Source organism: Phascolarctos cinereus, unplaced genomic scaffold (genome assembly GCF_003287225.1).
Source record: "Phascolarctos cinereus isolate Bilbo 61053 unplaced genomic scaffold, phaCin_HiC Scaffold_4;HRSCAF=312, whole genome shotgun sequence".
Lineage (NCBI taxonomy): Eukaryota > Metazoa > Chordata > Mammalia > Diprotodontia > Phascolarctidae > Phascolarctos > Phascolarctos cinereus.
Window position 1 is genome coordinate 407,913,878 of NW_027555847.1, and position 26,775 is coordinate 407,940,652.

The following is a 26,775-nucleotide window of genomic DNA, read 5'->3' on the forward strand; positions in this document are numbered from 1 at the left end:
CTGGGTTTAAGAGAGAAAGCATTAATTGAGGGAGTTGTGGGAGTATAGAGGAGAGAGTGAAAGGAAATCATGAAACACATTAACTATAATTATCTCTGGTAGTTAAGTAAAACATTTAAAATAAATGTAATTAGTAGAAAAGACTTTATTTTTTAAAGCTACTTTCTAAGCTTCAAAGATTAGAAAAAAATTTTAAATATAATGAAAGTTTTAATGACTCAAAGAACAATGGCTGTAGAGCTACAATAGGCAACATCCTGTCACAAGTTTTTTGTTTGTTTGTTCGTTCCTCCTCCTTCCCTGAAGCACTTGGGGTATATTTTCCCCAAAGCTCTCATAAATGTTCTGATCATTCTCACTTTTTGTTATAATAGTTTCAATCCATGTAGGATTGGAAAAAGTACATAAACTACTTTGCACATATTTTTCAATTAAGTCCCTGAAAAACTAAATTGTTGCTTTTTTTTCCACTAGCTTGTCATTGGCTTCTTAATGTATTATCAATACAAGCACAACTCTATTGGTACAAAGTTATCTGTATTTATTATTCATGGACTTAAGAGATGGCGATCCCATTGGGACAGCAATTTATTTCCAAAATACTTATTTAATTTATAGAAAGATAGATGGAAGAGAGGACAATATATTTAGTATAGCCCTGTTAATTCAAATTCAGTTGAGGAAAGGAAAAGAGACAGCTGTTGGGGGGGAGGGGAATAATTAAACAGCATTCAAATTGGCAAATATATCAGTTTCAACTCAATGAACACACATTCTTACTGACAACTACAGTCAATAAATTCCTGTCTCAAATTTTTATTTTAGTTTCTGTTCCTATTGTCTGAAAAAAAATAATTGCACATTGACAATAAAGCAAGTGATAAGAGCTCAGTATTTTTAAAACTAATCTCATAGTAACCAAAACACCAGCTATATTATCTTGAGTTTAAAACCAAACCATAGCATGAATGCAGCATAAGAAATTCACATCAAGCACAGAAGGCAAATGTCTGTTCCTAGACATTTGTTGCTATATTGACATTTGTATGTTTCTTCTAAAAAGCAAAATGTTCCTTATGGACTAACCATTGAACAATGGCCTTTTCCGACCTCTTGGGTGCGTGTATTTTTGTTCACCACAATTGCTATAGGTTGAATCACCCTGAAAATCAACAGCATTTGACACATTTATTCTATAATTTTAGGATGATAAATGGTTCACCAGTCACAGCCACCATCTATTGCTATAAAATTTCAGTCCTTTGCAGTCTATTGGAGAAACAACAGGCAAGTTTGATTCACATTTCTTCCCTTTGCATTTTTCAATTGTTATTCATTTACACTTGGCCTCTAGGTAATAGTGCAATGTCAACTTCCACAATTCATAATCCACTACCCTTTACCAAAGCAGAAATTCATCACAGGTTTGAAAGGAATATAACTATGACAGCAAGGGGTATTGATAAACTGGCAGCACTAGCTGGTACCTTGGCTTCTCTGTTGCATCAGCATTATAGGAGGGGAAGAAGAGTAAGAGAAAATGAAAGCAGGCCAAAGGATTCGTGGTTTGTCATTTATTCAGTAGATCTGTTGCCAATGCATGCCAGAACTAAAATATAAGTACAAGAGCATTTCTAAACAAATGAGACCATACACCTCCATTTATCCAATATTCCGTGATTTGTCAGGCTGCATTTGTTGCTCTACAGAAATTGTCCCTCCTTGTTTCCGGAAACAAGAAAAGAAAAATGAGCACTAACGAATGATTCAGCTTGTCTTGGGAGCAGGTGTAGGGGAACCCTTCACTTCTTAAGCCCCAAACTGAAGCGTGTGTGTATGTATGTGTGTGTGTGTGTATATATAAACAAGTGAATATGCATTACATTTACTAATCAGTTAAGTGACAAAAGGAAATATAATAATAATAATAATAATAATAATAATAATAACTACTTCAGGGTTATGTAACACCTCACTACCAACCCCCAAAGAAGAGACCAAATAAGGTTTTATCATTGCAGGGTCTAAAAGGAATTATTATGGGCAAAACAAAGTCATGCATTTGAATGTTTTATGCAAGTATTAAACAGAGGCAGGTTGCATAGTGGTTGGAGAACTGGCCTTTGAATAAGAAAGTCCTGGGTTAAAGGCCTGCCTTTATTACATACTAGATGTATGTCTCTGGCAACACATTTTACCTTCAACAGCCACAGGTACTCTCTGGAATTATAAAATACAGAGTTGCAGATCACGTACTGATTGGTCTCCATGGAAAGAATTTCTCACCTAAAGCTGCATGCACTAGTGAAAACATAGGTCCAATTATTTTTTTTAATGAGTTTCATTAAGTTAAAGCAAAGGGATAAGTGCATTAGTGAACACTCTCAGATTCTATCACTGTCAGTAAATGCCTAAATTTCTAATTAGCCTAATTTATTTGAAAAGTTTCCTTCAAGAGGTGAAAATTCAGAAAATATTTGAACATTTTATAATGTGCAATACATAATACATATAATGGCAATGACTTGTTCCCTTGCCTTTTGCCCACTGAATAACTACTTCTTGAGTGAAGATCTACAGTTATTTAAAAGGAGTATAGTGAGCGAGCAAGAATGACAGAGAGCTAAAGCTCTTGTTTTCAGAAAGCGTAAAAAGTAAGGAGTTTGTAATGGTTAAGTGACTACCATCTCTGCTAAAACTAGAGCCCTCTTTCTTCCAAGAAGCAATAATAAAGGTGCTTGAAGATATCCTTCTCCACTTTCCAAAGTAACAAATGAAGTGGTCCTTAAAATTGGACCAAAACAAAGAGGATAAAGAATCTGGAGAGGCAGTGTCAGGGTGAAGAAGCATAGACAGATTTTGATCATAACCATCAGAAGGAATACCCCTATTACATCATAGATCAATTAAAGAATTTAGGAGGTTGGAGAATAGAAGAATGTGACAAAGAGGAAAAAGGAGAGAAAGAAGGACACTATGTGAACTATGCAATAGTTATTCAGTTCATCCTGTAGATCAAAGACTCAATTTTTTTTGTATGCCATGGGTCCCTTTGGCAGTCTGGTGAAACTTATGGTGCCCTTCTCACAAAAAAGTGATTTAAAATTCTTAAAATAAAATAGATACCATTGCAAAGGAAACAAATTATGCTGCAATATATTAATCAAAAGTGTTTTTAAGTATATAGACTATGATTTAAAAACCTCTATGGCAGAAGAAGCTGGACCCTGAAGAGAAAATAATTGGGTTCAAATGAATGATAAAGTGGATGTACTGATACTACTAGGAAAATTCACAGAGTGAAAGGAAGAAGAGACAAGTAATGGTGTTTGGTGGCTCCCTGCTGAAAGGTGAGGAGGAAACTATCTGTTGAATCTAGCATGTCAAAAACAGATTCATTATCTTTTTCCCTAAACCTACTCATCTTCCTAACATCCTCATTTCTATTGAGACCACTAATGTCTTCTAGTCACCCAGGTTTGCAAACTTGGTGTCATCCTACATTATCCCTTTTCCTCACCTCCTCTATCCAAGTGGTTGTCAAACAGTATGAATTCTACCTCCAAATCTATGCACAAGATTCTTTCTGTCCACTCCCATGACCACCACCCCAGTTCAAGACTTCCTTATCACCTCAATTCCATGGGACTACAGAAGACCCAGGATGCTGCATCTTAGTCAGTTATTAATGAACTCCTTCATGCTGCTAGCATCTGCTTTGATTCTATATCTGTGTTTGAATAGTTGGTGCATTAGAAAGTAAATAGGCCATTTTAGCCTCATTATATCAGTGCTCCCTCATCCCCAAAAAAGTACAACACTGAGACTTATTGAACATTACTTGTCTTCACATATTCTATGTTGCAGACTTAAGAAAGGCATATATTAGAACTAGAGATATACAAATCCTACTGTACTCTTCTCTAGTCATATTTTATCTGGAGCAAAAAGTTAATTCTGATTAAACTTCAGGAAAACTTTTAATAGGATGAAGAACTTCCAAAACATCCAGACTAGGGTAACTAAGACAATGAAACCCTTTAAGATCATTCATCAATGGATGGGGTGAAGGACTCAGGGATGTGTCCCAGAGGGAAGAAAAGTCTGAGGAAATGATTCATTTTCTTCAAGTTATTGAAAAGCTGGCATGTAGAAGAAGGAGTCAACTTTTACTACAAAGCCCAGCTCAATACATGGAAATTTAGGAGGTAAGTTTCAAATTAAAGCAAGGGACAAATTCCTCATTGGAAGTCTGGAAGTTGAGGCTGAATAACAACTTCTTGGCTATGATTCACTGGGAAATTTTTTTAATCAGGAAGAAGATGGTGGGCTGGACTAGATGGCTTCTGGGGTCCCTTTCAACTCTGAAACTGAATGATTCTTTGTGAGTATACATGTGAGTGGAGAGAGAGACAGAGAGAGACAGAGAGATATTAAAGTTATGAAACTTGGTCTTTTATGAAAAGAAAAATTACTTTCCCACTGGTAAAATGTTGTGGGCAAATATTATTTTAGGGTCAGAATCACCACTCACACTCTCAGTGCCCTAAAAGCAAGTGTTTTAGACACTCTCACTTAATGTTTCCCTGGCTGGAGATCAAATCTTTTTGGCCTTTTTTGCAATGCTTTTCCCTTATACACAAAGAAAATCATTTAGATGTGTCAAATGCTGATTCCCTCTCAACATTATTTCAACTAAAGTTCCTAATATCAACTAAAGAGCTGTGTCCAAGTGGATGAACCATGCCATCCTTGTATGTTCAACGATATTTGTTGATGTTCTAACCAGAGATAATGATGATGGCTATTAGTATCATAATTCATGAAGACATATATCCTGTTTCATGCATTACTCTATTTCTGAAAGAATCTTCTTTGACAGCAGAACTTTATCTACTCCTTAACCTTCCAATAAGTCCCCTAAGTTATACCAGCACCCACATCACAGCCTGCTCCATTCTCCACACTGCCACACTACCACCACCATAAAGTGCTACTACAGTTACTGCCATAAAATGTTAAAGTTGAGATGCGTTTGCTCGGGGCTCAATATCAAAAGAACCAAAACACTGGCAATGCAAGTAAAATTTTAAAGTTTGTTAGTTCTACCATCTCAGACAATAAGAATTGGTACTCCCACTCTGACTCCTTTGTAGATGAGGAGGGTCTGTAGTTTTTAGGTTAATTGATTGATTTTACTGATCATTTTTCTATTTCTCCTCTTTTTTAAAATTTTTAAAAATTATTTTGTAAAGGATGGTTCTCTGGGAGGAGGAGAAGGAGGAAGAGGAGGACCCAGGGAAAATCCAGTCAGGTAAAAACAAAGGATAATGTGAATCTATTTTTAAAAGGATTAGCACTTCTCACTTCCTCTATAATTCATGATTAACATCCACCTTGTCTACTTAAAAATGTCCTACTGCCTCTTTCATTTATATTTATCACCCTAAAATCAAGTCCTTGCCCACAGTTCTCTCTTCCTAAACCTTCATCCATTTCCAACTCAGCTCTGTCCCTTGTCCAGATTCATCTCATTGCTGTCTTCCCTTTCACTGGTCACCTCCATTGCTCTCTGGGTCATCCCTGTTCTACTATGTGCAAACTGTCTCATATGTTTCAGGACTTCTCTCTTATCTCCTCACCTTAATCTAGTCTCTAATGATAAGATTTACAACCTTGTCCCAGACTGTCTGAAACGCCTCTTCAACATAGGACAGAGGAGTATATCTAATGGCTCCCTATTCCTTACTGATGAAAGTTCAGGGGCCTACACAATCTACCATCACTTCGTGTTCTCTACAAAAACACTTTGCTTTTTTAGCCTTCATGCCTTTGTTCAAATTAGTTCCCATTCCTAGAATGGCTTTCTTTCTCTTGGTGAACTTTTAAATTCCTAATCATTGTTAAAGCCCAACTCAAACATCACATTCTCAAAAAATCCTAGCTCTTGCCTAATGCCACTGACCTTCAGACTCCCCAGCCCAACCGAACATCTCACAAAGCTCTTTGTTCTGCACTTCTCAAGTGTACTTAGAATGTGGTATTGCATGCTATTTATGTCTTCCTAAGAATATGGATGGTCAGCTAGTGCTGGACCTGGAGTCCGGATGACTCCTCTTCCTGAGTTCAAATCTTAGGTCTGTGACCCTGGGCAAGTCACTTAACCTTCTTTGCCTCTGTTTCTTCATCTGTAAAATAAGCTAAAGGGGAAAAAATGGCAAATCATTCCAGTACCTTTGCCAAGAAAATCCAAGGTCACGAAAGTTGAACATGGCTAAAACATGACTAAACTACAACAAAGGGATAGGGATCATGTCAGTCAACAAGTATTTATTAAGCACTTGTTACATGCCAGGCACTAAGCTAAATGCTGCGCGTACAAAGAAACAGGGGCGGGGGGGGGACAGTCCCTGCTCTCTAAGAGCTCACATTTCACTGGAGAATAAAAACAAGAAAATAACTAGGTACATATAAGAAACATACAGAGTAGATGGAAGGTAAAATCAGAGGGGAAAGAGGGATGCTTGGCAGAGATAAGGACTAGGAAAGGCAAAAGGTGATATTTCAGCTGAATCTTGAAATAAAGAGCATTGGAGAGTGGGGAATAGCATTTCAGACAAGAGGCAAGTAAGTGCAAAGGCACAGAGATGAGAGACAGAGTTCAGTTTTCAAGGAACAAGAAGGGGGCCAGTGAGGTTAAATCATAGAATGCATAGAGAGGAATAATGGGGGGGGGGAATGGAAAGGTAGGAATGGCCAAGGTAGTGAAAAAAAGCTTTAAATGCTAACCAATTGCCTTTAAAGCCAAACTTTGTATTTGTCTTAGAGCTCAGAATTGTGTTGCACAGTGCTCTATAAACAGTAAGTGCATAAGAAATGCCTTTTAATTAATGTCATGATACTCCTGATATTTCCTGAGTCAAGTAACATTCCAATTTATTTCATTTTGATACTTTCATTTATTTAACAATATTTACAGAGCAGCCCAAAGCATTGTGGTAATCACAGCAAATAAAACAGAGATGAATGAAACATGGCAATTGTCCCTTATATTCTACTCAAGTCTTACCTATTTCACCTTTGCATTCTAATTTATATTGCAATTATTTGTATACATCTTAAAATAATTTCCAGACTATAACTGTCGGGAGGTGGGGAATTTTACATTTATATTACTCCAGATATCTAGGAAAATGTCTTAGGAACAATCTACTTCCACAAAATAAATATCCATCAAATTAATCAATTTTAAATCACTACAGGAGATACAAATAGAATCAAGAAGATGTGGGTCTAAAGACCCTAACAATAATTAGCTGATTGACTTTTGGTAGCTCATTCATTTATCCTTTCTGGGTCACAACTTTGTCTTTTAAAAAATAAATTAATTTCACTAGGTTTAAAATTCTAAAACTCTAATAGTATTTGACAAATAAAGACAAATAAATAAAATGTGTATATTTAATCACTAGAAAACTTTGTGTGAAGGAAAGGGAAACAAATCTTCTTGATCAATATAAATACAACATATAATTTGAAAAAAATATACAACAGTATGAATAGCCCATTTGAAATTGTAGTCTAAATAATTAATTAATATAGCATTATTTAAATTACACAGTAGAATCCCAACAGGGTATAGTTACATGCTAATGTTATGACCCATTAGAGAGGTTTATGGCTAATATAAAATGGCTCAATTTATTTTTAAATTTTCATTTCATATTAATAAAAGAAAGCAATTTAAATTCATAGATTCCAATAGTTTCTTTGTGAATGGTCACTAAAGATCTATAAATGTATTTTGCTAGTATATACATTGAAAGAGAGGCATTTGAAGAGCAACTTTCCCCAGGCCCATCAAAAGTGTACAATGAATTATGTAATTAATTAACATTTTATCATCATAAACAAGAAATGATGCTTATCCCTAAAGACACAGAAAGTAAGGTAGCAAACCATCCAAGAATTACTCCTTTTCCCATTCTCGTAGGTAGATAAAACCGAAGCACAAATTAAAAAAAAAAAACCTTCCTTAGCCAATCCCAAACAAATACTAAAAGAGATTTAACAGTTTTCTGTTTGGAAATTGTAGAGACACAGGTGGCAAATTGGAACATTCATTTTAGGTTTTGTGCTTGTTCTAGCTGTTGTGAGTGAGAAACAGGCTGTGAATTCTCTTTCCCTCAGTAAAAAGCATCATAAAGATAGATCTTGAGCAATTTCCCAAAATAACATTACAAGAGATATCCAGGCTGGATTAGTTCCAGCCCTTTTGTGTTCTTTGGGGAAGGGGGAGTACACTGCAAGATTTTGACTACTGGCACTTCACTGTAGGCTTCCAGATGTACAAATGTTGCTTTCTACCAGCTGCACTTTTTTTTCCTCAAAAAACACAAAAGCCTGATTCTTGTAAAGTAACCACAGTGATCAAAGCGAGGGGGTGGGGTTAGGCAGGTGCGGGAGGCAGGGGGAGTGAAATGCAGGGTCCATTATTATGGCAGAATCAAGTAGACATCTGAAGTGCAGAATGTAAAATCTCTTCTGTTGCTATACATTTCAATATGACTTTTTTCCTTCAATGTATCTGAATACATTATATAGAATAAAATAATGGAGTAACCCAGTGAGATACAAAACTGCCTTTTCATGGAGGGGCAATAAAAATCCAGCTTAGAAAATGACAAGACATTATCTGAATATCTAGTTGTTTTCCTCAAATTGTTTATTTTTTCAATAATAATGAATTTTTTAATTATTGTACCAGGAAGAAGAAATGCTATGGATATTCCTAAACTAGACATTTGTTTTCTTTTTTTTATTATTATTCTGAATTTAAACAAAATCATTTAAGATGAGGATTTTGGATAACTGATTTCTTAAAAGTGATTTGGATTTATTTTCAATTGCTTCAAAATAAGAATTTTTCTGATGTTCTTTAGGGAATTCACTTTAAACAAAAACATGGATGGATGAATAGTGGGAAGACCCACCAGCAGGGGATGTGTTTCCCTTCTATTTCTTTGTCCTTTGCTCCATTCCCAGCCAGGGACCTCAGAAGCAATCCCAGGTGCTTACAGGGCTTTGATAAGGAAAGAGTCACCAACTATATTTCTTCCACAGAGATGAAGGACCACCAGGCCTTACCATCTGCCCCGCCTCTATAACCTGAACATCCCTAACACTATTATGAAATCTATTGATAAGCCTGAGGATTCAAGGACCCCGACATCCACCCTGCATTGCTTCTAAAAGACTCTCAGACTTTCTAACTGCCCTGAAGATGAAATTTCTTTTATATATTGTCTCTTCCAATTAGAGTATGAACTCCTTGAAAGCAGGAAATGTCTCCCTTCTTCTATTTGTATTCCTAGCACTTTGAACATATTAAATATTTAGTGTTTTTGCTTTAATTCATTCATGAAGTCAGAGAGAGAGAAAGAGAGAGATTGAGACTGAAGAATCTTTCCTAACCAAACCCATTATTTGACTTGCTTCTACTTTTCATACCACAATATTGATGTAGGATAGGATGGTATCTTTGGAAGAAGTGATATCTCATAGGTGGTGAGTTTGAAATAATTGTTCTCGTGTATCTAATTACAGTGCCACAATTTCTTTTGCTATTTTTTTGTTTGTGTTTTTTACATTCCTTTTTTTACATGATTATCTCAGTTCTCTCATCTTTGACATGGGTTATTTGTACTGCTTGAGTCTAATAGCAAAGGTAAGAAGTCTGCAGGTAGAAGTTTCTCTTTCAGGTTAACTCAAAACCAGTTTATACTGAGCTGATTTCTCTTGAGATTTATTCTTTGATTCTTAATTTCCCTGACAAAATTAGATCACTACTCTTGAAATCAGGGGAGCTTTCTTCCTTTCACACTATTTTGCTATGTGGCCTTGAATGAGCCATTTTTACCTCTGCAGACCTCAGTTTCTTCATCTGTGATATGAGAGAGTTGGGCCAAATCAGTAGTCTTAAATTCAAATAATGTTTATACTCTACCACTATCTAAATATTCTTTACCATGAAGATCCATTCTTACAATTATATTTCATCTTTAAACAAAAGGTTGAATTACATGACTTGAAGAACTTTAGTTTTGAGGACTTTGGAGTACCTTATCTCTAAGTCTTCTTTAGCCCTAAAAATCTATCGTTCTGAGGGTTTTAAACTAAAAGGAATACTGTAAAGTTGAGATAAGATTCACTATGGAAAAGTGGTTCATAAGCAGAATGGAAATTAATATGTCAATCTTATCTAAATCTGAAATAGAGTTTGGTTTGAGAAAGGAAATTTGAAGCTTATAAATACTCATAAACTCTGGTGCTAATTCTAGCATATAGTTCCTAAAGTCAAATCCAGTTCTATTACTCTCAAATTTGAGGATCAATCAAATTATCCAAACTTTCTTAATTTCCTTTATTAGTACAAATTCTATATTCATAATCTCTTACATGCAGGAAAGACCAAGAAATGAGTATTAATCAAGGTAGTATTTGGAGTCTTTGTACATAGCAACTAGCATCATTTTATAAATTTTTGAGATAGTGATGTGATAACATATAGCTGACAAAGAATTTGATGTAGTCTAAGGCAACAGAGTATTCTGGATAAGGAAGCTGATAATCCTATTCTATCATGTCCTGGGTAGTCCACATTTGGGGTATTGTGTTGAGTTCTGAATGTGGTAACTTATAAAGAACTTTAACAAACTGAAGAACACAGAAGTCAAGTAAAATGGTAAAGTGCCCAAGTTCATGCCATTCGAAGACACGTGCAAAGAATGAGGGATGTTTAACCCAGAGACAGGGGAGAACAGAATGAGCATCTTTGGTTTTTGTTTGCTTGTTTGTTTATTTGTTTTTTGTGAAGTGATTTCACATGGAAGAGCCATTAAATTTGCTCTGCTTAGCCCAATTGAACATAACTAGGACTACTGGATAGATGTTGTAGAGAGGGAGACCAAGTCTTGATATAAAAAGAGTTCTTCACAAGTGGAATTGGCTGCTTCAGGAAGTAGTGGATTCTCTCTAACTATAAATCATCAAGCAAAAGTTACATGACCATTTTGGAAGGATGCTATAAAGGGTATTCTTGTTCATGCATTCATAGAATCAGATGGCCTTGGAATCCCCTTTGAGATTCTATGATGCTGAGGTGGTGCAAAGACTAGAATTGAATTCTATTGAGAATATGGTAATCATATAGAACCTAGTAATAGTGTGTCACTATGCAACAATTATTTAGGCTAAATATGGTACAGTTACCTTATACATAAAAGCCTATTTAAAACTACTGTTGGAGCAATTCTGTTTAACAATGTTTTTATAACTTTGACCATAGCTTTAAAAAATTCATACCACAGTCAATTCAAAGGTAAAGTTGTAAACCAAATTACAAGGACTATGTGATTCATTTTAACATAGCATTGAGAATATTAGGACAGTTGGTTTTGTTTTTGTTGGTTTTGACTTATGCTTTTTCTGCAGGTAGGAAAAAAATTAAGAGAGCTGGAAATGACATCAGAGTTTAAAGGGATGAAAGAGTTCATCCCATTCAGCCCCCTGTGTAAAAGAAAAAGAAAGGAAAAAGAACTACCTAGCTACTGCTTCTATATATTGTCTAAGTACCATGCTTTGTAGTTGTGATCAATTTTAAAATCCATGTGAATAAATGATGGAGCTTATGCAAATCTTCAACTTAACAGGCTCATATTTTTTTCAAGAGCAAATGCAGAAATGAGCTTCTTTCTAATTACTTCTCAAGCCTTAGTGGCAGGTTTGCAAGTTCTAATAACTATAAGCAACAATTCAGAGAAAGCAGATAGTGAGCTGTGCAACCTTCCTTTTTCTCTACCATTCTTTCATAAACACGGAATTCTCCTTGAATTATCATTACAAAAGAAGAGTAATTATGTCTTCTTTTTAAGTATACAGAAGAGGTTTCACAACAAAACTTTGACAAGATGTTTCCTACCAAGAAAAACAAATTCTAAAATGAAAACAGAAAGCCCTAACCTCCCAGAAACCTGTTGAATACCATTTACCTTTACCTTTCATTAATGACAACAAGGATAAATCAGAGTTGTACAAGTGAGGCCGTGACAGATCCGCCTGGCATGGGTCAAAAGCTAATCTAGACTTAAAACAGGTGCTGTGACTTACATCATGAGGGGCAGCTAAGAGAAGGAAAACAGCTGCCAAGCCCATTGTGGTTTTGAAACCTCTCTATTCCTTGATTGATGTCTTATATATATATGTGTGTATATATATATATTAATATATAATATATGTGTATATATTATATATTATATATATATATATATATATATATATATATATATATATATATATATATATATGTATGTATATATATCTGTTTCCATCACATCAAGCAAGTGAGTTAAGTGAAGTAGACAAGGCAGGAGATAAAAAATATGTTCCCCCTACCTGGATCAGCGACAAATCCTCAAGCTTCAACCTGAAGAGATAATTTCTGCAAAATATAGAAATGGACAAAGACAATTACAACTTTTATTTTAATTGATGTATAAAATAAGACTATCAAATCAGGGAGGGCAGTACATATCTTATCCTAATGCTAATAATGTACAAATTTGAGCTTCACTTTCCTTGTAACATAAACTGCAAGAAAACAATTGATGCACAACTCACATATTTCTCAGTAAACTGATGGCTAAATCATGCTATGAATATAGAGTATACAAAAGAAAACTGAGGTCTTACATTAAAAGTAGGTATATAATTTTAAAACTTATCAAAGACTCTATGATACTGCTCTATGGAGAGCTAGTCTTCTCCGTTCTAAAATGATTAGCTCCTCTTGACATATTCAGCCATTATTGTAACTCAGAAACTCTGGATTGAATAATTGCTGAAGCTCTTCAATTTTAAGTCTTCTAAATTGTCAGTGTTACAAAATTATCTCACATTTTAATGAGGAAGAAACATACAAACAATTATGTACATACAAAATATATATAGGATTAAAAAAAGCCAAGATAATCTAAGAGGAAAGCATTACTAGCATTTAGGGGAATGGGGAAAGACCTCAATAGCCTCAAAAGCGTACCAACTCTAATACAAACTCCTTCTACGTACACTTAATTTGGCATGGGGCTCTCTTGTTGCCTGAATGGATCTGTTTAATGGCACTGCAACTTCATTTACTTACTTATTTTCTTTCCCCCTAGAAGTTTCAATTTCAGTATTGGAAAACAGAAAAATCAGTCAACCCTCAATGTTGCACAATGAGTAATAGCAACATATTCTTAAGTATTTTTTAAGACTTATAAAATGTTTTCCTCACAACAAACCTCTGAAGTAAGCAGTATAGTATTATCATCTTTTACAGATGAGGAAGCTAAGGCTCAGTGGATTTAAGAAGCTTATACAAGGCTGTACAGCTTGCAACTGCCTATCATGATATATCAGCCATGTAATGGCAATTCCATAGTTAAATCTCTGCAGTAATAAACCCTGTTGTGATAGACTTTGATTACAGAAGGACATAAGCATTTAGTTTGTTTATTTTAGGTTAATTGTGTGAAAATGAACAATAAAACTCTGCCCTTACTTCTCCACTGTGAATAGCAGTAGTAACTCTGTATAGAAGTGCTCTATGACTACAAACTGCTGAAGAGCTGCTAATTTCGAGGGGGAATTCCCTCATCAAAAGTTTTCTACACTGGAGAAATCACATGTCCAAATAGAAATAATAATTATTCACATACACACAGTGCTACACACAAAGAGCTTTCTTCACAAAAACCGTGGGAAATAGTACAAATCCTATGTTATCTGCGTGTTCTAGATGAAGAAATAAAGACTCAGGATAATTAAGGAGTTTTTGTTGTTTTGTTTTGTTTTGTTTTATTTTGTTTTGTTTGCATGGGGTCACATAGCTAGTGAATAGGAGAGGCAGATTTCCATCCAGCACTGCTGACTTTCTATTATTCCATGTTACTAAGGAGGACAATTTATATCACATAGTATAGATAATAAATGTATAATAATTTAAACTTGGCTTTGGACTGGATTGTATAGGTCTTTTTAAAAAATTCTCCTGTTTCAGCAGAAGCTAGTTTGTTATTTTCATCATATTTTGTTTAGACAAGTAAAATTGTTGGCACTCCAGTAATATATTACTAGCAGGATAAAGAAAGAGGAAAGATTCAGGAGGATACTGGTTAATGAAAGAGGAAAAGCATCCTTGGATGAAAAACTGATTATGCACAATAAATTAAACAGCTAATAATTTATACATAGATCATCAAGAATTAACTTTGTAATTATGTCAATGGACCCTTGAATTCATCCCTACAGAGGTGTTGATTGCAACCCTTCCCTTCTTATGTGATCTTATTGATAAAGAATTTTTAACACTAGAAGGAGCACTTATATTAGCTGACAGCATTATTTTCCAAATATTATACAGTCTTCTAAAATATAACCAGTGTCATAAAGCTATGTGACCCCCAAGCATGTCACTTAACCCTGTGTGCCTCAGTCCAGATCCTTCTTCCTCTACCATCTTCCCCAATGCCGGTCTTCAATGTCCTCACTTTCCTCTTAAATGTTGTAGTATTTACTGCCTGATCGCACTCATTTAACACTGTGCTTATGCCCACATTATATTCTTCTTCTTTTTGAATGTCTGTCTTATCTTCCTAATTATGTCTTTAAAGGTTTAGACAGGCATATCTTTGTATCCCTAGTGCACAACATATGACCTCATCCATGCAACAATGATTAAGAGCCTAGTAGGTGGCACAGTGAATAGAGCATCAGGCTGAGAGTCAGGAAGACCTGAGCTCAAATGAGGGCTCAGGCACTTAATAGCTATGTGACCCTGGGTAAGTCATTTAACCCTTTTTGCCTCAGTTTCCTTATCTGTAAAATGAGCTAGATAAGGAAAGGGCAAGCCTTTCCACTATCTTTGCCACGAAAACCCTCAAATGGGGTCCTGAAGAATCAGATACAATTGAAGAACAACTGAACATCATGTCCAAGATATTGTGCCAAATTCTGAGGGGTATACAAGTATAAGTTAGAGAAAGTTCCTAGCTTTAAGAAACCTACAATATAGTCAACCTAATTGGATTTGTATAACGAGAAATGCAGTACAAATGAGAAAATGATAAATGTATCTGAGAAGTATCAATCAACAAGCATTTATTAAGGGCCTACTCCGTGCCAAGTACACTAAAAATTTAAAATAAATATTTTTTACAAGGCCTGCAATTCCACTGGTGTTTGGAATGCCTGGTGAGGCAGCTCCCTCTACTTATGCACCTGCTCTACAACATGTAGCCTTAGAGAATTTTGTAGGGCACTGAAAAGGTTGGCTTGCTCATGGCCACTTTTCCAAATAGCAGGTATTACTACAGATCAGAAAACTGAGCCTGAGAGAGATTATTACTTTCTGATAAAGTATTAATGAATTATAAGAAGGATAAGATAGCTTATAATTGGGCAAGCATCATTACTTTGAAAGCTTCTTCCATCAGAAACAGAAAGCTGTTGGCTACCATGGAGTTCCCATTATCATACTCAACAGGGATGCAGTTTCACATTGTATTCAGTAGACTAATCAATTTATGAGAGTATAGTGAGTGACTTGTGTAAGAAAATTAATAATAATGATAGATAGATTAGTTATAAGAGGCTCTGAGGCTTCTATACCAGTACAGAGAAGATTCATGCTATGCTCAAAATGTGAAAAACTTGAGAGTTTATTTTTATTCAATCCAGCAGTATGTAGGAGGCAAGATTTCCAATACAAACATTTATACAAATGTCAAAGGATGAACCAATCCCTCTGGGGAAGAATGCAGGCATACCACAGAGACCAATACTCTGGGGAAGACTGCTTTCCTTTGAAAGTGACCCACTAACTAGCACCCACAGAAAAACAAAGAACATGATTATGCATGCTAGGGCAGGGGTAGTTAACCTATAGCCTTGGTGACCTTCATGACAGTGAAGACAAGAGCCAGAAGCACTCTCTGCACTCTTGACTTCTGAAACTAGAAGCAGACAAAGGAGAGTCAGTATCATTCCAATTGTACTGAACCAACATACTAATTCACTTGGAAGTTGGAGTGGTCTCTTTACCCTCTACCTTGATCCCACTGATTTCTGCCTCCTTCAGAATCTTTGTTCAGCAGTCATTCCCTCTTTTCTGAATCTACAATTCTCTCCTTCTTCTGGCACCTCCCCTCAAGCATAAAACTATTCAAGGCTAATCTAATATTAAAAAGCCATCCCTTGATGCTTATCTAGAAAGAATCTCATGGCTCATCTAATCCAGTTCTTTTATTTTTACCATAATGAAACTGAAGTCCATAGAGATTGAATGACTTGCCCAAGGCCACATGTATACTAAATCACAAAACCAGAATCTGAACCTATTTCCTCTCATTCCAAAGTCAGTGTTCTTCCACTACACCATAAAGCCTCATCCAGTTCCATTCTTATTCCCAATCATTCTAAACATCTTTTAAAAATTGTTCATATCCTAAACCTCCCCTTTCTCACTATCCATTCTCTTCAACTCTGGTCTGTCTTCTGCCCTTATATTATATTGAAATTGTTATCCCAAAACTCACTAATAACCAAGGACTTCTCTCAGTCTTTTTTCTTCCTTTTATACTAAGCAATATCTGCCACTGCCAACCATTCTTTTCTAAGATACTGTACTCTCCTGATTCTCCTTCTAAACTATTGTTAAGGTTATTTTCCTAACTCTTCTCAGTCTGTAAATCCTTATCCTCTTTCTGAATTCATGAAGCTAAATACTCAGTAAGGTACTGGCTTTAGCCCTCTTATTTCTAAAATTTCTCCTTTGGCAAATCCATTCATTCCCACTGTTTCAACTATCATTTCCTAGATGACTCCTAATTCTTTATTTCCACACCTGGGCTCTTCTTTGAACTCCAGAATGTAGTTCCAAATGCCTATAAGATATTTTTCAAAATGTCTAAAATTAAGCTTATTCTATTTGATCTCTATCCATCCAAACAAGACCTATCTCTTTATACCATACCTATTAATTTTTCAAGATGAATCTTCATTTACCTAGATCTGGAACATTACCCCTTATCTTCCAACTTCATAATACCCTTTCCCCAATGAGACTTTATATAGCACTTTGTACCTCTTATGTATTTACTTTGTATTTTTTACAGAGTAGTTTTTGTAGTATTTTATCTCTTTGTTAGGTCTTAAACTATGTAGAGAAAGGGACTATGCCTTATCTAATCTTTATATTTTCTCCTAGGCCAATCAGAGTGCACTGAACACCAAAGGTTGATAATAAATGTTTGCTGTTTTAATCCTTACACACCCAACTTCACATAGCTATTAAGTGGTAGTGCTGGGACAAGGGCTAAACTTCTTGTCTCCTACACAAAAGATCACTCTTTCCACCATACTGACTCTCAAAGTTATCACCCCATGCAAAGAAGACTCGGGTTCAAGCCCTGCCTCTGAGAAATACTAGCTGTGCAGCCATGAACAAGTCATTAACTGCTTGGTGTCCCAGGTAGCTCTCTTTGTAATCTACAGATTATAAAGCACAGAAAGATTGTCAAAATGCACCAGCAGACCTTCCACACATTGATAAAATCACAGGTAATCAAAAAAATTCTTTATTAATATGTGTATCCATTTTGTTTTCATATGTATTTCCAAATTATTTTAATGTCTTTTGGATATCAAATTGTAATAGGCATTGCCTATTTAAATTGATTAAATTGCCCAGTATAGTTCAGTGTGAATGTGGACATCTAATGGCTTTATCATAGTCATTAAAATTTAAACTATACCTTACTCTATTCAGGTTACAACTGAATACCAGGTAACATTTTATTTTGGGGATTTCTTACCATCTTGCAATAAGAGAGAACTGAAATCCCATTAGACAATTTGATCCATCACAGTTTAGGTCTATGACCCATAGAAGTTAAAGGTTACAAAAAGAAAGAAACCTGTCTAACAGGAATAAAAAATTGATATTCCCAGATGTTGGGTCACTCACACAAACCAAAGTAAGATCTATGGTCCTTCTGAAAGAAGCAGGTCTCCAGAGGAATACAAAAGAAGCAACCACTTTATCTTTCAATTGTGAGAGGCAGAGAAGAGGAAAAACAATATATGTGAGGTACACTAGAGAGGCCAAGGACCTTTCCCAGCATGAGAAATAATTCCACTGGATCAAATCCAACTAAGGATTTTAACTGCACAACTCATTGAGGGCCAGTCTACTTATCAAATAATGCTGCTCTTTTGAAGAGATAAAAATACTTAAATGTTTTCATTGATCTTCATAGCACCCCAAGATAAAAACAGGCAGTAATAATGTACATCATCAGTTTTCAAAGAGGGAAAAGCCTAGGCAATAGTAAGTTAAGGAATTAGGTCAGTTTCTTTGTCCCAAGTAGTCAAAAAGCTGCAAAGTTTTATACTTCCCCAAATTTCTCCTCTTATTTGAGAAGTACAGAGATGAGATTTTAGAGAACTGAGGACAGATCCATTTTCTAACTGTAAGAAGAAAAAATGTGAGTTTAAAATTCCTGTGGAGAGTGATTTATGATGAACTTAACTAATTATCTCAAATCAACATGTTATATAACAAATTCAGATATGTGATACTAACAGTATACTTTGAAAATTAAAACTATCTTCTGCATTTGGATGCAATAGTGTGGGACACAAACCACTAAACCATCGACATTACCCAGACTGAAAATGGTAATCCCATTCATGATTCTCATTAGCTCCCTGAGTGATTTTCCATCCTTTTTACTTTCTAATTTACTGATTTCAGGAAAAGTTTATTCATCTTTTATGTACCATCCCTTTACCCACAATGAACTATTAGCTGCAAATGATAACATAAAACAATATACAGTCTTATATTATTAAATTATAAATAAAACTCTTAATAGATCAAGTCAATTTATGTCTTATTTTAAGGCAATGAAATAACCTGGATAAGAGAAGGGCTTAAAGAGTTCAGCATCTTAAGACATTTAACCAAACAATTCATTTTACATGAATTGAAGTGTTTAACTCTCAGTTCCATTAATTTTAAAGGAATAAAGGTATTTTTAAAGTAAGATTTTCTTTTTTAAAAATTTCAAATGAATTCCAAGAGCCACGCGAATGCACTTAGAACAAAATGTTAAATTTTTTAAAATCTCTCCATAAATTTGTGATTAGGCAATTCTTTTCTGTTTGTTTGTTTGTAATTGATGTGCAACAGTCAAGAAAAAAAGCATACAGGAATTTTCCAGTAAGGAAAAATGGAGTCCTCGCAGCCTGTAAAGCTATCCATTATGTTAATAAATAGCTTTTTAAACAATGACTCTTGGAGCTTTTAATTTGTTTTTTTTTAATTCTGAGAGAGCTCAATAATGAAACAAATTAAACATCTCAAATATGCATGGAATTAAATAATAAAGCAAATTATGGTACTCTTTTATCATTGGGACAAAAACTAACTGAAAGACACCACAAAGCAAAAGTACAAGTCTCAGCCTGCTTCCAGACTCACTTTGCTCTCCTTGCATGTCCTTCTCAACCCTTTCTCCCAAGTATATTTGGTGCAAATATGAACCTCCACTACACAAATAGGAGTGTATGGGCATAATATAGTGTTGCAAACTAAGTAGTATTACTTTTTATTAGTAGTTAAAATTTAGTCCAAAAGAGTAAAACTTGCTGCCTTTCTTAAAAACGTGGCAGTTATTTCAACGATACATTTCTAGATATACATTGGGAGTCTTTTTTTCATAAAAGCACAAAATAAAATAAGTCAAATTTCAATATCTGAATAACTTAAAATGTATCAAAACTCTTGAAAACTAATGAGTCTTCAAAAATCTTGTGGAGGACTTACTTGACAAAAAATACAATCTTCTGCAAATAAGGGTAAAAATAGATTTATCACAGTGGTTTCATGACAGTCAGATGAGATAACATATATACAGTAATTGTGATCCTCAAAATGTTTTACAAATGATAGTTATCATTAAAACAAAGTGCCAGGACTATTGTAGACTCTTGATAAATGCTAGTTAACTGACCAACAAACAAAAGTATGCAGAGTTTTTCCATGCTGAGAAAGACTTCAGGCTTTTAGGAAGTAACTTGATAGAAGAAAGAGAATTACTTCTTTATGGTTTATAGTCTGAAGTATGGGGTATTTACCACATAGCATCTCACAATTCTGATGCTTAGAGTCTTGACCTCTGTTTTAATCGTGGCTGAATCTGCTGGTGCACCTCTCCTCAAATTTCCATGTATGTCCTGACACAGCTTCCTCTTCTCCAGTTCCATGCATTTCTATGCATCTCATTAGAAACTAAGTTCCCTTTCCTGGCTGACTCTCCACAATCTCAAGCTAATTGAACTGTGTTTTTAAAGGGCCACTCAGAGATGAGTCCTTGTTTGTCCAGTGATGTCTCTCCTTTCTGACTAAATCAAAGCAAGGTGTTCATATGTCTATAAAAGGATCATCAAGCGATAATACCCTGTCACATCTGAGATTATATCCTATGACTACATCAACTGAGATGGCAAGGTACCAAAAAATCAAATCTCATCTAATTTATACTCTATCTTTCCTTACGTATTTGCTATTCAAAGCAAATCAACCAGTGTCCTTTTGGTCAAAATCCAACAATTGAAAAATTAATCTTGTTTAACAAGTATATAGACTTACTATATCTGGAAAGCCTTTTAAATTCACAGTTACACAGTCTTAATAAGCAGAAATCATTTTTACAAAATTCTCAAAGACCGTCTGGATGCTATCGAAGTTTTTTTCCCCCTCAATTCAAAGATAATAAAGAAAAGAAAATCAGTCTATCAATGGATACAATGATAGAACAGATATTAGTAAATAAACGTTCAATGTTGTAGAAGATACATCACAAAATCGGATTTGACATGTAATAGAAAACACACCAGAAAACTGTCCACTTACAGCAGTAAAAAAAAAGAAAAATACTAAGGGTTTTTTTTTTTTCCTAGTGGATCTCTGCAATGTTAAGTATCCAAGAATGAGGGTCTCAGTGAGCACCAGCAAATAAGTAAAAGTTCCATATGTATCCTCAACAATTTCCCCCCACCACCAATGTAACATCCCCTCTGATCTCCTCTTCTAAATCCCCCCACTAGTATATTGCATTCCCCCCAGAGAGAAACCTCTATATTTGATTCTAGCATATACCCTATAGTTCCAGGATGATGGATGTTACCAGAAGGATTATACACAAATAACTTCTGGCTATACAATTTCCTTCTTTTGGATATTTGTTTTATGCTGTTCCTTTCTCTCAGTTACTAGAATTGATTTTTCATCTTTATAACATAATAACTACAATATTCATAATCTGTAAATTATGACCTCATACCACTTTCCTGGGGTGTAGTAAAACTGGTTTTTGCATTATTCCACTGTGGAATGATTTTGCTGGCTTATATTAGGATGAGTAGATGTCTGAAATTTACCTATGTATCTTTTGAAGAACCAGATTCTGGTAGGCTGGAATTGGGGTGTACTGAGGAAAAAGTTAGTCATATGATTTGAAATTCATTTTTCTTCCCATTTTAAGTAGGAAGTTAGTAATTGGTCATAAGTACAACCTGCACAACCTGTGGCCTGCGGGCCACTTATGGCCAAATGGGCCACCTGAAATCCTTTGGCATACCCGTGGACCATAAGTGACATAGGCCAAAGGTTGTGCAGGCCTAGTATAGAGCCTAGGGCACTTGGAACCTAAAAAGACATAGATGATTCTCATCCTTTCTATACTATTAACTCTCACAAGCTTTGCACGGAAATAGAGATACATACATATGCACAGATAAGATTCAGCAAAAGCTTGGTAGACAAAAGACTAGTCATGAAACAAAGAAGACAAGTTCAAGTCCAGTTTCTTATTGGGACTAGCTCTGTGACCCTGGATAAGTCACTTAATCTCCCAGTGCCCCAGTTAACTTATTAAGACTATAAATTGCAAAGCAATGCTGATCTTCATTAGCAGAGGGAATTTTCTCACAGGGAGTTTTCTATAAAAATGAAATCGCAAGTCTGTCCCAACTATATGTGCATACATATGCATATATATGTGTGTGTGTGTGTGTGTGTGTGTGTGTGTTGTGTGTGTGTGTATGTGGGGGGCATTAATATCTATTCATATATAGTCATATGTGTATATACACACATCTGAGAATGTAGAAGTGGGGGAAGACTTAGAATTTCATCAGTATGGGGAACTCTGACTGTGAAAACCGTCTCTACTAACACAGATTGGCAACTCATCTTTAACTATTCTTAGAGAGTGGCCTGGGTCACTGAGAAAAGTGACTTACTCATCAGGGCACCTAGTATATAGCAGGTTAATAAATGCTTTTTGATGAATGTCGCAAAATCAATACGTGTCAGAGTCATCCTCTATCCATTCAACCACACTGCCTCTCTCCAAAGGTCATAAATCAAAGAAAATATTCTAAATGCCTGACAAATGGAGACACAAAATTTTGCTGTACGAGGTTTGAAACATGAAGGTCATTTCAAAAATCTATCAGGATAGTCAGCTAGGATAGTCAGCTGTCTATCCATTATATCATGCTGCCCCTCCATACATAAATCAGTTCATTTTTTGTCTCTGTATCTCTCCTTTGTATGGTCTGTGTCTGTCTGTATCTGTGTGTCTCTACCTTGGTCTTTCTGTTGCACTCTGTTTTTCTCTCTCTCTCTCTCTCTCTCTCCCTCTCTCTCTCTCTCTCTCTCTCTCTCTCACACACACACACACACACACACACACACACACACACACACACCTGCAACACATATGTTCTCACACATACTGACATACTTCAATAAATCTCTGATCTCATCCATATGAGCAAAGTGGTCTGGATGACAACCATTCCTCCTTTTCTCACACTGAACAATTCTTGCCTATTGTTATTGTTCATTTATTTCAAAGAGGGCCAATGACATCAAGGGTGAAGACTTGCTCGTGAATTGGATTTAGTGAGACAGAGTTACACAAATATCTTCCCACAAATACTTCACAGGGAGTTCACCAAATGTGCGTGGAAATTCCTATAAATTTCTTAACTCTCCTGGAATCAACCTATCAAGGAAATCAAGGGCTATCCATTAGTTATCCATCCTGTGTATTACTAAATCATTTCTTTTTAAAAAGGAACAGATTTTGTTACTCTATGTGCTTTTTTATAATTGTCCTTGATATTTATAATTATCTTTCATCTAATTTTTGTGACATAACAGGATTTTTAAAAATATTATTCAAAAAATGAAACTGATTCTACTTTATCCTATTATTAATTTATTTCTTTATTACTCACAATTTCCTATTAAGACATACAACCTATCTCAATCAATATAGATGTGTGATAATATAGATGATAATACCCTATGCCCTATATCTTGGTTTCTGTATCACTGATGGAGTTTATAGGCTTATGCTAAGTAATTGAACCAAGAGGAAGTATCATATGTAATATGATCAAGATCCAAAAAAGAAAAAGACTCAAGTACAAAAAGTTGTTATTGGTTTGTTTTTGTTTTTTTTTTAAAGAAGGAAAATTACATGTTTAGATACAGGTACATTTTCAAAAATGGTTTGCAAATGATAAACTTTTTTTTTAAGAATGAAGGAACTAAAGATCGACAAATAATGCCCTAATATATGTCATATGGTTGGTTTAGGTGGTTTTAACATTCTTGATAAGGAACAATTTTTCATTTCTGCTATGCATCATTTGACACTAAAAGTAATGCTTAAGCAGCTTTGTAAAAGTATAGCTAACTTGTGTATGTTTTGCCAACTGCTCAATTACTATATTTTATGTTCACCAAGCACTTATTCCACATAGAAGGTAGTACAGTTTAATGCTAAATAAGTGGAATAATCTGGCCAATTTACTTGACTTTTCAGTGTTTTAGGAAACTCTCTAAGCTAAAAGTTACAGAGAAGGCATGAAGCTGTAGTGATGGACAGAGCATCCTCATTGGGAAGGTCATTAAACCAATGAAATCACAGGTCCATTTATTATCACTATACATAAAATAACCTGGTATGTGCATTAAAGTTACAGTTTTCTCTATAGCAGCCAACACATTATTTGGCCCTATTTGTTACATCAGCCATGTCATGTTCATAATAATTAATGCCAATTCATATGGAGAGGAAAAGGGGGGAATGGCCTTATAAAACTGTAAAACAATTGTCACGAATGATAACAGGTATGATCAAAAAAGTACCAGAATAATGGCAGAATTGCCCTAAAATTCAAAAATGCAAGTATTGTAGCAGAGAGTTTGCAATATTAAGAGCCTGGAATGTTACAGTGCTAAAAATGGAAAACAGATTTAGGTTTTTCCCCTTTACAGGAAGATATTCCCCTCATCTCCCAGTATTGTAGGGTGGCTGCAAGGGAAGATAAGTAACTTCGTTTCTACAGAAAAAAAATGAGAAGCATCAGGGATTAGGCACAATTTTGGCATGTGTGGCACTGTTGTACTTTGGAAGATGGCTAGAACTGGACTGTAGATCTTTATAGTGGTTAACATCTTAACATTTAAATTAAGTTTGGTATTTAGTGAAAATCAATAAACATTTATTAAGTACTTACTAGTTGCTAAGAATTGTGTATTCACCTATGTGTACAGTTATATATATGTACTTGTCCCCCCCCTTAGAATGTGTGTATGCATGTATACTTGTCTCTCCCATCAGAACTATTTAACTTTTATATGTTTATTCCAGTGTCTTATACATTGCCTAGAACATAGTAGGCAAACAAATATTTATTAATTACTTGATTGTAAAGTTCTAAATACACCAGAGTAAAGGGGGGTTCCTCTCCAACACTGGAGGCCAGACTCCAGTGAATAGCTCTGCTTATGCCCAGATTGTGCCAGTCCATAGTCACACAAAGGTAGACCAGGGAATTCAAAAAGGCTATAGTTCAAGTCAAGGAGGCTACTTCAAATCAGCCTGTCAGAATTCTTAGTATAAAATTAAGTCATCATACATAGAGTTATGAACAACTGAAATAAGATGCAATTATTATTATTAAATTAAAGATGAATTGTCAATCTGCACCAGTGGAGAGTGTTATCACACTAGGAGTTCCACACACCAATTACAGACACAAATGTGAAGCTCACCCCCAAAGAAATAATTTTTGTTTGGCATCATACAATTCTTTTTATTTGTTTTTTTAGTTTTAATTTAAATACAAAAAGCCAAAAAAAAAAGAGAGAGAGAGAGAGAACACTTCCAGGTACACAGCACAATGTAAAAGGATGATTCAATACAAAACCATGAATTTCCATTCCACTGTTTACTTTTTCTGAAAAACTGTGCAATAAATACCATGCGTCATTTTCAAAGCTACCCTGTTTTTCTGTGCTTCCAAGTTTTATTTTGTTTTCTGCTGAACATTTTTTTTACATCACATAATTCTTAAAGATTTTATATACAGACTCTACTGGGTAGAACAGATTGCTAATAAACACAGATAAAGTAAAAAATCACTTTATGTGGTATTAATATAGCACATGTCAAAATCCAACTGTAAATATTCCTCATTGTGATATTAACCTTGAACACTGAAAACTTAAGGTATAAATCTGAGTGTATTAGTAATAACATAATGCCATTCCCACAATTCTTCCATTTGTTTCTAGGGTTTTACTGCTAAAATTCTAGCAAGGAGTGACAAGATGTGTTTGTTATTGTTGCTCTGGGAGCACAAAACCCCATCAGTATCTCACTAAGAGGCATATTTTCCAAGTAAGCCTCATTGCTAAGTATTAGCACTCCCTTGGGCACTGATAATTATATAAATGTAGCATGACTACACCTGAAACTACTCTGAGTAAGGTGAATCTAGTACAGAGGCATACTGATACCCTATATATTTGAGTAAACATTAACATTACCTAACTTTCATTTTTTATTATCCTCAATAAAATAACAACTGGTTTCTTTTTTTTCCCCCAAGAATGAGAAGTTATGACAGAAACTGCAATGGCAGTGCCTATATTTTCCCTCTTTCCCAGCCCTAAGCCATTGAACAGTATATAAGTGTGTGTGTGTGTGTGTGTGTGTGTGTGTGTGTGTATGTGTGTGTGTGTGTGTGTGTGTGTGTGTGTGTGTGTACTAGTAACACTGCAATTCAGGCAGAAATTAAGGACAGAATAGACAAACTGGCCTGAAAGCCAATTCTCATTCCAAACCACTGGCCAGGCAAATTGTATCATTGCATAACTTACTCAAGGCCAGACCCAATTCTCTCTAGGTCCCTACAATACTCCCATTTTATTAGGCCTGGAACATACGCCTTCCAAATCTCTGCCTGAGGTAACCCTTTTCCTTCAAGATCCAGTGCAGATGCAACCCACTTCCATGCTGATGAACCTCTCTGCTTATCCCTCCTTACCCTCTGCAACCTAAATCTGAGTTTTTTTCCTCTTTAGATTTCTCACGTCACTTCATCTGAATCGCTTCTTTATTATTATCATATTCTGCTTCTCGTTATATAACTTTGTTTTTTTTTTTTTTTTTTGCTATATTTTGTAAGTGCTATATGGGCAGATGCCACATCATTTACTATCTCTGTAGCCTCAATGCCTAGCACAATTGCTTTTTACATAGCAAACACTTAATATGGCTGAATGGAGCTGAGATTTATTGAAAA

At 35.2% G+C, this 26,775-nt stretch overlaps 1 protein-coding gene across 1 annotated transcript in view; it reads right to left on the minus strand.

The window, feature by feature from the left end:
• The window catches only part of SEMA5A (semaphorin 5A), a 627,229-nt gene that overhangs the window by 374,186 nt on the left and 226,268 nt on the right, over window positions 1-26,775 (minus strand). Inside the window, 1 exon segment of the mRNA XM_021004419.2 lies at window positions 12,454-12,499. Coding sequence (XP_020860078.1) covers window positions 12,454-12,499 — 46 coding nt within the window.